Source organism: Antrostomus carolinensis, unplaced genomic scaffold, assembly GCF_000700745.2.
Source record: "Antrostomus carolinensis isolate BGI_N321 unplaced genomic scaffold, ASM70074v2 scaffold716, whole genome shotgun sequence".
Taxonomy (NCBI): domain Eukaryota; kingdom Metazoa; phylum Chordata; class Aves; order Caprimulgiformes; family Caprimulgidae; genus Antrostomus; species Antrostomus carolinensis.
This window is the reverse complement of record NW_010320958.1, coordinates 40698-52850: the sequence shown is the minus strand read 5'-3', so window position 1 is coordinate 52850 and position 12153 is coordinate 40698. Positions and strand designations below refer to the sequence as shown.

At 36.4% G+C, this 12153-nt stretch overlaps 1 protein-coding gene across 2 annotated transcripts in view; it reads left to right on the top strand.

Moving 5' to 3' along the window:
- DOP1A (DOP1 leucine zipper like protein A) overlaps positions 1–12153 on the top strand; it is a 54612-nt gene that overhangs the window by 7940 nt on the left and 34519 nt on the right. The window contains exons 7-13 of one of the 2 annotated variants that reach the window (XM_010169726.2): positions 2352–2461; positions 4595–4703; positions 6368–6488; positions 7137–7256; positions 10046–10160; positions 10605–10634; positions 11026–11259. In XM_010169726.2, the coding sequence (XP_010168028.1) occupies positions 2352–2461; positions 4595–4703; positions 6368–6488; positions 7137–7256; positions 10046–10160; positions 10605–10634; positions 11026–11259 (839 nt within the window). The remainder of the gene's footprint in view (positions 1–2351; positions 2462–4594; positions 4704–6367; positions 6489–7136; positions 7257–10045; positions 10161–10604; positions 10635–11025; positions 11260–12153) is intronic. The other variant, XM_010169725.2, reaches the window with a different exon arrangement.

Below are 12153 nucleotides of genomic sequence, written 5' to 3'. Positions count from 1 at the left end.
GCAGCAGTTATGGGTCACATTCAAGGGCAGAGCCTGGTGCACTAGGGTCATGGAAATACACTCTGAAAGGCAACTTTTATCTCCCTGAAAACATAAAATGGAAACAGGGGCATTAGACAGTGTCAATGGCAGTTGTAACACAACAGCACAGAAAGGATGAAAATAAAAGAATGTTGAAAAATGTTGATATTATACTGCTGGAGGCTTGAGCATGCAAGCTTTAAGCTTCATTAGATATTTGCATGGTTGAATTTACAAATCACCAATCACTTATATTCTCTATGCAACTAGAACATTGTTTCGATGCCTTTCTGGGGTAAAAATCGATCAATGACAGGACACACACTTTTACTTCTTCCAAATGACAGAACCTCAATACAACAGACATTTAATTTTTAATATGAAACCAGGGTGTCATCAGAAGAGGGTAGCAGAGAATAATAGCTATTTAAAAGACTGTAACTGTTTAGGGAATATTTAGAAAACTAGAAATTGGAAGAAATTTAGAAAGCATTTATTCAGCCTTGTTATTTTAAGCAAATGAGGCCTGTGGTCACATGAAACTGGCCTGTTACTTTTTAAAACCACTTTTAGCCCAGTTTGAGAGAAGTTGGGATCTCTGACATGGGAGTTCCTCGGGGTGTCACAGAAACTGGAGACTGAATGGAGAGACATAAAATGGTTTCTCAATTAAAGGGGAAGACTGTTTTATGGTCTGCTGTTACCTTTTTTGTTTGGCTTCCCAGCTCACCAGCAAGCACATGTGTGCTTCTCAGGCTGCCCAGAACCCTTCCCAGCAGCTCGTACATCTTTCCCAGCTGATAGTTAAGATGTCAGAGGCCAGTAGCCTGTGGGTGATTGGGGAGCAAGGAAGTAAGTAGTCAAGGGACATGAGAGAGAACTGAAGTTATGAAGGGAGGGATGAAGTCAGCAACAGTGTTTTGCATAAAGGGATTGATTTTGTTGCTGTAGAAGTTGCAGGGATTTAGAAAATTAATATGAAAAAAAATTCTGGCTTCTTTAGTTAATCATTTCTCAAGACACTGACTTGCATATTACTCATCTTTTAAAGAAAGACAGTGAAATGCACTGTCATGCTCCTTACCTGCATTTTCCAATTTAGGGGATAAATAATTTCTGGATTAAACACTGCACTAATGTTTCATCTAAATTTGGTGTATTCGATATGTCTTTTTGCTGTCATTGAAAAAGACACTTTATGTGTTTAAAATATCATGCTGCTTTTTTAGTTGTGGAACCTTCTTCTACAGCTATTTCATGAGCATGGTCTTCACTGAAAGTTAATATAACTTCAGAAGATAGTTTTACAGTGACTGTTCCTGGTCCTGTTTTGTGAACAGCTAGTGCCTCTGGCAATATATATAGCTTTTTTGATTGTTTTTCTTTTGACACTGTGCTGCTTTTATATTATCATGATATTCTACTCCTAATACAAAACACTGGGGGAGAGGAGTCAGTTATGTTGGAAGACTGATGTTCTGTATGATGTTATTTAATTCCACTGTTAACTATTCCTTTCTATTGTTTTATAGCTGGGAGTGGTCTATTAACATTCTCTAGGCATAAAAATCACATTACATCTCTTTAAATCCACATTAGCTTAACCATTACTAACAGTGGTTGTTTTAAGTTGCTGCTAAAGGCCATGCATTTTCTCAGACTTTCCTTCTGTTTTTGTCACTTCGGGACAAAAACTGTGGAAAGTACTTCAGTGGGATGGGGTGATATCCTGACTGACTTCTTGATATTTTTATTTTATTTATTTATTTCCCTTAAGCCTATTTTTTATAGAATAAAAAACTTACTTTGTAAAAGAAAAGATACAAACTTATAAAACAAAGGTCTATCTCCTTCATGTAATTTTGATTAACAAAACTGATTTTGTGTAATATGACTTATATTCTAAGTGCCCTAGTCATGTCAGTGTGTTTTGGTGCTCATCTCTTTATATTTAAAATACTGAATTTTGTTTTCTCATTATAATATTAATGTTGAAATATTTTTCAGGGACAGGTTTTTTTGAAGATACTCTAGGACTGTGTGGTTTGTGCATTGTTTGTGAACATTTGTTTCTTTTGTACAAGAAGTAATTTGTTAATAATGTTGCATAAAACTAAAGTTCGTAGTTTGTTTGCAAACTGCTTGCATGGAAGTATCACTTAGTTTCCTGTATTAAACTCTATAAAATCATCTTTCTCTTGCCAACATTACTTGGACTTCATCTTGGTAAGTTATCAGTGCTAGTGTGTTGATTTCTAGTTTAAAGAAATTGGCAAAATATTCTATTAAGAGACAAATACTTATTTGCCTTGTCTTTTGTTTGCTTGAAGGTTTTGATAACAATGGTGCCCTTATAGGACCCAGAAGTACAAGGCACAGCAATCCTGAGGAGCATGCAACTTACTATTTCAACACTTTCTCTAAGGAGATGTTAGTCCAGGTAGCTATATAATGTTTTATTGTGGCATATATCTTCATAAATGGATGCTGATCAAAGTTGCTGTATCTTTTGACTTGCTGTCTTTTTGTGGTATTGTGTCCTACTCTTCTAAAACCTTCTCAGTGGAATAATGAAGACATGGGATAATGTTTCTTTAGAATAACCATATGATAAGGACAAATACTAGATTTCTCTCCCTCCTCTTCCACAATGAATGTAGCATATGTGGAAGATATTTGATTATGATCCCAGCACACTGGAGCTTGTTCTTTCATAAAATGGAACTGGAGAATTCTGTTCTGCTTCTGTAGATATGGAAACTCCTCTGTGTTTTGGGACTTGGAAAAATGTGATCAGATAGTACTCAGAAGGTCTGAGTAAGAAAGGTCTTCCTCCCCTCTAGGCAAGGGGAACGTCTTTTCTGCTGTCCATTGCTAATGAGGAATGTTTGAGCAAATTGACACTCGTACTATTTGACGCTTAAAGCCTTGCTAAGTGAGCTGAGATCACCTAGCCTCAAGAACTGTGATCCTGTTCTCACAGTAATTAAAGTATACAGGTGTCTTTCAAGATGCTGTGAGTCTGATCTTGAAATCAGGAAGACATTTTATCGTTTAAGGCAAATTGATAACATCAAGGTTTTTCCAATATGATATATGGGAATGAGAGTGGGGATTCCAGTGTTAGTAGCTGACACAAGAATATTTAGCTCATCACAACTTAAAGGTGATATCCAGCACAGAGCTAGCACTTTCAGTTTTATCTGAAGGTAGCGAGATTTCCTGTTCTACTGATGAGGGAGAGACCCCAGGATTCCAGTGCAGTAAGGACCTTGTTAGCCCTCTCTCACCCTTCTCTTGTCACCCTTCTGCCTTCCACGTCAGATGATTCAGTAATGGTATCCTAGTGTAGAGGAGAGGCCTGAATGAGCTACAGTTTTGCATGTACTTTCTAGACAAAACGTGGTGAGCTTTTAGCAACATTTAGGCATTTGTTAAGAGCTTGTGGTCTTCTTTTTAAATCTGTCCATCTTTCTAGCTTAGTCAATGTCAGATGTAACACCAGTATAGAGTTGATAGAGTCCATTTGGGGGTTTTTTTGTGGGTTTTTTTTTATTTGGTAGCAGGCACTACTGCTACAGTAGAATGGAGAGGGGCTGGTTTTTTATAAAGAGGATAATTCACTTGTGTTTTGCTTTAGACTTTTTTATGGACATAAAAATCAGTTGCTTGCTCTACATAATACAAATTGCATTTGCCTTCTAAAACCATTTGCTGTCTTTTGAAAGACTTCAAAAGCATTGCTCCTTTCTGCCTTCTTCCCTAGCAGTCTTTTTGTGTGTTCTTTTATCCAGTCCACTCCCATGTTGTTCATTGATACATTGTACTGAAAATTATTACCTTCTAAAGGCTTATCCAAGTACAGAAGATTTTTCTTTCAGGATGCTGGCTGATAATACTTGGTTTATAGCAGATAGCGAGATTGAACCTATTTTCTTGCCTCTCCTCTTTCCCATCTCTTTTCTTTTTCTTCTTTGTCCTCCTTTTTTACAAAGTATAAAAGAAACAAACTAGTTTCGACTCAGATATCAAAGCCAGCCACAGAGAGAAAACTGAGCAAAATCTGTGACAGTTTTGTTGGGCTTTTTTTTTTTTTTTTTTTAATTCTGCAGCTCATTCCCTAAACTGCTTCAGTGTAGAAACTCTGTTTTCTCATTTGTTTCAAAATTGTCATTGCTGCCTAGTCAACTTAGTCAAGAAAGTTTTTGGCTACATAGGTGGGTGTATCCTAGATGGACAGATTATTATTTATTAAGCTCTTAATATCTACGTGCCTTACCTTCTCAAACAATTTATTCATCGCTCTTTATGTCTTGTCTTTTATTCTTATTAAATTTTGTATTAGTATGTTATTATATTTTGAATTTAAGTATATACAAGTTATCAAGTTCTGTTCCACAGAAATGTTCTTATAGACAAAGTTGAGAGAATACTTAAGCATGAAGAGAATGAGCTGCAGTGAGATGGAATAGTGGTCTCTGTTACTGAGGATTTTCCCTTTATTGCATCTTACTCTCAAAAACTGTTTTCTGGTTTTGTTTTTGTTTTCCTGATATGTTTTTGCTCTTTGTAGGCAATGGTTGGAATATTACAAGTTAATGGGCATGGAGAAGAAAGCACATTGATGCAAGACTTAAAGCCTTTTCGAATTCTTATCAGTTTGCTGGATAAACCTGAACTAGGTAATTTGCATGTTACTTCTAGTCTTCAACTTGTTTTACATGGTTTTGCTTTGAGAATTTTTCTCTCTGGTTGGTCAAATTGGAAAAGCTGTATTCTTAGTACTGGCCAGTTAGCTAGATTTCCTGGATCTTCCAAGCTAATAATTTAATGTATTCGTTAGGTTTACCTTTCACCAAGTGCAATTTCTTCTATCATCTTCAACACAGTAAATAGTAAGTTAAAGTCAGAGAGAGAACTGACTGCATGTTGGAAGAAATGCATATTGGATCTTTTCCATTTCTTTAATCAAATAGTGACTTTCACTAATTTAAATCTCAACTGTTTCTTTTGGGAATAATCTGATCTTTCATGTAATATACACAAACATAGAGATGAGAGATATTAACAAGAGAACATTTTTATTATTTTTTTTTTTATTTTCAGAAGAATTTATCCAGATGAAGTAAATATTTTTGTGGTTTTGTGGATGGTTTGTTTGAGATTTGGTTTGTGGGGTTTTTTATGTTTTTATTTATTTTCCTTTCTCCTGTTTAAAGTGTTTGAATGTACTTTTTAGCAGGTGAGTGCAGAGGACTATGGGGCAAAAACAGATAAGGCAAAAATATTTTCAACAGTTAAGTGTTGCATATCTTGCCTTTTTCTTTGGAATAACAGTTTTGGAGGTGACTGAAAAAATCAAAATTCTATCCTAAGATTTGGAGGCAAGATAATGAAAGAGTAAAAATACAACAGTTAAAGAGTACAACTTGAAAGGAATTGATTAAGACAGACTGCAGAGAACAAAATATTGGCCAAGAATTTGTCATCTTCCTGGTAGCTTGTGATTTCTGGGGGTCAGTTTAAGTTTTCAGAGGCAATGTGTATGTTTCATGTGTAAGATTTCATGAAGTAAGCAGAGATATGAGGATTCTTTCAGCAGAGACTGAAGAAGCTGTTGGGATTTCTGCTTAATTCAGTGAGCACAGTCTCACTGAAGGCAGCTCAATGAGGCTAGGACAAAGCATGAAAAAGGGAAGAATATTTCAAGCAGGATCAGATTTAGCTCAGATTTGAAGGAGAGGATATTTCAAGACGTATCCTGCAGACTGTATCCGGAATTAAAGAAAACCTGCCTCAAATTAAAAGGGAGGAAGATGCTCAAAATACTTTACTTTGTATTATGGAAGGTGCTCAAAATGTTTTACCTTATATTTTTATATAAATATTTGAGTATATTTTCCATATGATAACAGCATAAACTAGCTTATGGGTGGGTGTTTGGAACTGGTGGAAAGCTACCTTTGATCAGGAATCCATATAGTCACATTTACATGTTACTGAGCTGAGCTAATAATCCTTCAAAGAGGGTGTGTTGGGTTGAACATGGGCTACACTGATGTGACTGCACAGCTTTTGAACTAGGTGTGTTTGTATCCGGCTGTCATTGTTCATACATTGTATGGGAAAAGAACTCCGCTTATGCTTTGTATGCTCCCAGGCATTAGAATTGCCTGTGTATTTCTGGAATGCAAAAAAACTTCTGAAATTGAGGTAATTTATGAAACTGAACAGAAGGACTTTTATGGTTTCAGTGGCCAAAGCCAGCCAATGATTTGGATAGTTTTCAGAGATGGATTGTTAGTGGTTCTATAATGCGTAAGACTCTGCTGGTATTTCTCCCTAGGCCCTGCCATCCTAGAGGACGTATTGATTGAAGTGTTTCGAACATTATATACGCAGTGCAAAGCAGAACTGGAGCTTCAGGCAGAACCTTCTTTCCACAAAGATCACACACAGCTAAGCAGGTGAATAATGACTATAATGTATTTTGTATTAAATATTTTGTTGTTGTTGTTGCTGAAATCATAACCACGAAGCCTGTGGGACTGTGACTTGGTTTCTTCAGAATCCATTGACATTAATTGCAACTTCTGTGTTCAGTGCAAAGGTCTGAAGGGATATGTCTTTTTTTTTTTCTTTTTTTTAAATATTTCACAAACGTTTTATTCTTTATCCATGACAAAAATGCTTGCTTGATGCAGCTGGAAGCCAGGATGTCAACTGTATAGATTAGTTGTGACATTCCTTACATCTGTGTTCTTATTAAAAAAAAAAAAAAATAAAATTGGACTGATGAGCTTTCTTGTAGAGTAAAAATGAAGGGTGCTAGGAGGCAGCCAGAGAGGGGGATAAAACGAGTTTCAAGATTTGAGCTGAATATCTTAAAAGGTGGAGAGAAGAAAGGATAAAAAAGAAACCTGGCAGCTGTGAAAAGACATTGATATGAGGAGCCTGCCAATAAATATATTGAGCCCTAGAGCAGCAACCACTCTAGGGATGAGGGGAGAACAATTTGTCAGTGTTAACTGGCGTGTAAACTCATGATGATGTGTAGTTACATAACTCAGAAATGAAGTGTAAAAATGTAAAATGTTCTTTTTATTTTATTTCAGCAAACTGAGAGAAAACAAGAAAACAGCAGAATTGATTAAAACTGCCAATCTTCTCTTTAATTCCTTTGAGCCTTATTATATGTGGGACTACATTGCTCGTTGGTTTGAAGAATGCTGTAGGTAGGTTATAATACTTAATCTCGTGAAGTTGACTTTTGTTTTATAACCTTTGTTTCTTCAAAGAAGTTAGTCTAATGTGGTCATTTAGTCTGTAAGTCTTTTTCTTCCCCATCCTTTTAACTTTGGTCTTTCGGCGAATTTCAATCAGATGTGATTGGTGGTCTCATAAACTCAGGGTAAAATCAAGAGACAGAAAGCACCTCTGCTGAAGGGAAGACTCCAAAGTGATTTCAGAGCTAGTTTGTTCTGTTCTGTCCAGTACAGGATTACTCACTGGATGTCTAGCAAACCCATCAGCTTTACCAAGAGTGATTTATGGAATGTGTTATCTTTTGCCTTGCTCTTTTACAGAAGAAAGTGTGTGAATCCTGTTCATGGCAAGGCAGGCTATGGGAGGAAATGTAGTAAAGAAAGGAGAACTTAAAATATTAACAGGATGGAGGGGGACCAAGAGACCACAGGAGGGCAGGAGTTGTGGCTGTGGCAAGGGATAGGTGATGTAGAGATTTCGTATTAAGCCTGTAGAATTTTTTTTTAATTGCTTATGGAATGGCTTAATAATATATTAAGTATTTGGACTTGAAGTTGTCTATGAGCCAACAGCGTGCTGTCATAAGTAAAGAAAACTGTGTCTTGGGCTACATTAGAGGGAGCATGGTTGGCAGGTGAAAGGAAGTTATTTTTCCTTCACTTAGTGTTTTAATATCACATGTGGAAAATCATGCTCAGCGTTGGGCACGCCCCATGAGGAGGAGTGTTGAGAAAATGAAGAGGCTCTAGCAGAGGACTGCTAAGATGGTCAGAGTCATAGCACACTGTATGGGAGGCTGAGGTAGGTGAGTTTGGTTTAGCCTGGCAAAGAGGGGGCTAGAATAGCAGCCTATGACTTCCTGAAGGGCATTTACAAAGTTGATACAGCCATACTTCTGGTAATGGCTGATGGTAAAACAAGAGGCATTAACAAGTGTTGTCTCAGGGGTTCAGGTTGGACTTTTGGAAAAGCTTTGCTAGGAACATAGTTCAGCAGAGGAACACGTTACCCAAGAAGGCTGTGGAGCTTCCTTGTGATATTTCCTGGACCCTGCTAGACAAATGGATGAATTTGTCTAGCCCTGTTAGCAATCCTGCTCAGCATAAGAGGTTGGAATGGACGAAATTCCTTCCAACATGTCTGTGACTTTTTGTGTATTGGACTGAATTGGTAAAGAAAGTAGTCTACAACCAACTAACAAGCAGGTGAGAATTTGTCTATGTGTAAGTAGATGTTACTGTAAGCATGGATACCACATTGCCTTCATAATAAATAAATGGGATCTGGATAATGGTTTTTTGGATTTTTTTTCTACATGAACTACTGTGTTATGTAAGTTATTAACTTCATGTTTAAAAAGATCCACCATTAAGTGAAAAACATAACCAGTAGATTTTAAACTGTGTATTTGTAAGTTATCTTTATACCTTATAGTCTGATTACTAAATCACAGTTGTTACTTTTAAGAAGATTTAGATATCCCTCTGAATTTGTCTTGGGCTTTTTCCTATGATTTTCCCCCACTAAAAATTAAAAATAAGATTTCTTGCATCTGTTGTTTTCTCCCATCTAAGTATTGCTCACTGCTATTGAGCCTTCTCTCAAAGCTATTTTTGATAAGGGTCTCAAGGAGTTGAATTCAAATTATCCTTTATGAGGTATTACAATTGAACAAATCTATAAGTAACTTATGAAATGGTAGATCTTTCTGGGTAGGAGCACAGAATGTGAAAAAGAACTTGTGTTATGACTTACACAAAGAGACCGTTTCACTGAATTGTAGAACAGCCTGCTAGTTTTATGAAGAGAATTATCTTTTGTTACAGAGATACAGTAACCCAATGGAGGTGTGGGTTGAGTGCTACTTTTCAAACATAGGTTACTGACAGAATGTGATTTAAATATGATTTTTTAAATCTGTTAAAAATCTTTTGATAAATACTTACTGTCACTGTTTCAGACTTGGTCTCTGTAGTGCGTTTATTATTTCAAATAAATCCTTTTTTCAGTCCTGGCATATATGTTTGTGAACACTTCCAAAACAGAGGGAAAGGATTAGCATAAGTAACTATTGCTGAAAATGTGACACTGCCCTCAGCACCACCCCCAGCAGAATAAATTAATTGGAGAAACAAAATATTATTCCTTCATTCATATCCTTTGCTTAGAAAATTGTCAGATTGCAACATGATTTCACGGGGGATTTGTGTTCAGTCTTACTTCACTCAGCAGTAAAACTCATCAGATTCTGAGTTCCTGTCAATAGTAAAACAATGCAGTCAGCTGAAGTTGAAGTGGACATTTACAATAACTTATTTTGTTTTCCTCTTGCACGGCGTTAAAGCTTCACAGACCTTTTATTTCACTTTTGGTTGTCTTTCTTGTAAGTGCTAAATGCCTTGGGTTTAGATCTTTTCAAAATTACTGTGCTTCCAGTGACATGATCCCTTAATTCTATTATTGATGCCCATGCTTGTACTAGTAAATATTGCTGTATATGCTGGAGTCACAAATGCAATTTTCTGTAGCCTGAATTTCCTTATTTTATGAATGAAGGCTGGTTTACACAGAAAGACTGGTTGCTGCTTTTTCTGAAAGCATGCAATGGGGCCAAACAAGCTACTTAACAGTAAAATGAGAGATTGTTTATTTGTTTATAGGGATTATCCCCGACATGTAGCTTTGCATTAAGTTACAGAAACGTAGTCAATGTAAGGGGGAGGGAAAAATATTGTGAGACCCTATTTGAATTTTGCAGGAGGACATTACATGCCAGACTTCAAACTGGACCTGGAGGTGGTAGTGAGCAATCTGAATTACCCCTGACAAATTTCTGCTTATTAGTGGATTTTTTGTTGGATATAGTTTCTTTGGTAAGAATTGCTTTATTTGTTGCTAATACTCAGATTCTGTATATTTATAGTCTACAGAAATACTGTATCTGCTTTATTAATTGTTTTTCCTGAAAATGTATTGCCATAAATTAGTGGACAGCTTTAAAAGAAGTTTTGGTTTCATTTTATTGTTCTCGATAGACTGGTTGGATATAGACAAAGTGGTTTTTATGATGCTTATACTTGAAAATTTTTGTCTGCCCTTGATTTCTTTTCTCTAAAACTACACTGTATTTGATACAAGTATAGTCCTTTGTAGTTTGATATGCTAGTTTAGATTTGCAGCTTTCTTTTAAGGCTTTCTTAAATATCATGATAAGATATATCTTCTTTTTCTTCTGGCATTGCTTAATGTAGCAAAGACTGTTGGAACTGTTTTTTCTATACCTGTCTTTCCTCAATTTTTGCTTTCTCATTTCAAAGCCTACTAGAAGTATGAGAGTGCTGTGTCAGGTATGGCAATCAGCCTGTTTTCTCTTTAGTTCTTAATTTGTTTATCTTTCATTCTTAAACATTTAGTTTATGGTTATTAAAATAATAGTAGTACCATTCTTTAGCATTGTTGTTATATTTTGTAATGTGTTTGTTGTGTAATGAACAAGATGTAAAATTCTGAAAAAGAGGTAAATATATTTATATTTGTTAGTTACCCAACTGTAAAATTACTTTTGTAAGTTTTAAGTAAAGCATGTATTTCTTATTCTGGGATATTAAGATATTAATTTCCCTTCCTCCATGTTCCATATGTTTAGAACACAGTTAAGCAAATGATGGGTACCACTGTTATAGAAAATAACTTTAAATTTGGCACTACCGTTAATGAGCTTTACTATTACTTTGTTAGGAGACTTACATTGAAATACAGACAGAACACTTGCCTCAGCTGTTGCTCAGGATGATTTCTGCGTTGACGAGCCATCTTCATACTTTGCACTTGTCTGAGCTTACCGATTCTCTCAGACTCTGCTCAAAGATCCTTAGTAAGGTTCAACCTCCGTTGCTGTCTGCTGGTACAGATGGTATCCTGCAGCTTCCCAGTGGACAGAGCAGCTCCATCAAAGACTGGGAAAATAAAAAGGTAACTGATTGTTTTGCAGCATCTTGGAAAAGTACTTTTTGTGTGGAAAGGAAAAGTGACCTTTCTAAGTCTGTGCTGAACCACCTGTAAGTCTTTTATTAGATTTAGTTTAATATACAACTATAGATGTGAAACTTGGATCATCAAAAGGAATTATAATTCTGCACTTCATTGTGGTAAAAGGTCTTGATTCTTCACAGAACCATAGAATGGTGTGGGTTAGAAGGGACCTTAAAGATTGTCCTGGTTTTTAGCTGGGACAGAGCTGGGTTTCTTTTCAGTAGCTAGAACAGTGCTGTGTTTTGCTTTCAGCTTGGGACTTGTTATGAGAAAAACACTGATAACACACCAATGTTTGCATTTTTGTCGCTGGAAGTGAAGGACTTTGTGGTTTTTTTTAGTCTGCAAGCACAAGATCTAAGGAGGCGGGGAATATTTAAATTAATAAGCTAAATTGGCATTTGGATATGCCAATGGGATATTCCATATCATATCATGTCATGTCCAGTATATCAGTGAGGGACTCTTCCTCTTTTAGCTCTCTCTGACTTTCACTCGGGCTCTCACTCTTCTGGGATTGCAGTTTTGGTTCGGGATTGTGGCTCCTCCGGGATCGTTATCTGGGAGTGGGCCAGGCTTGGTCGGCTCTTGGTGAGCAGTTGCACTGGGTATCACTCATTTGTATATTTTGGTACTGTTGTCATTATCACTACTATTTTAATACTATTATTATTTTAAGTTTTCTTATATTTCTATTATTAAACTATTCTTATCTAAACCTACGAGTCTCCTTACCCTTGCCCCAAACCTCTCCCCTATCCCCTGGGGGTAGGGGGGAAGTGGGTCAATAGCTGTGTTGGCTGCTAGCCAAGGGCTAGCCCCGTCCAAATATCA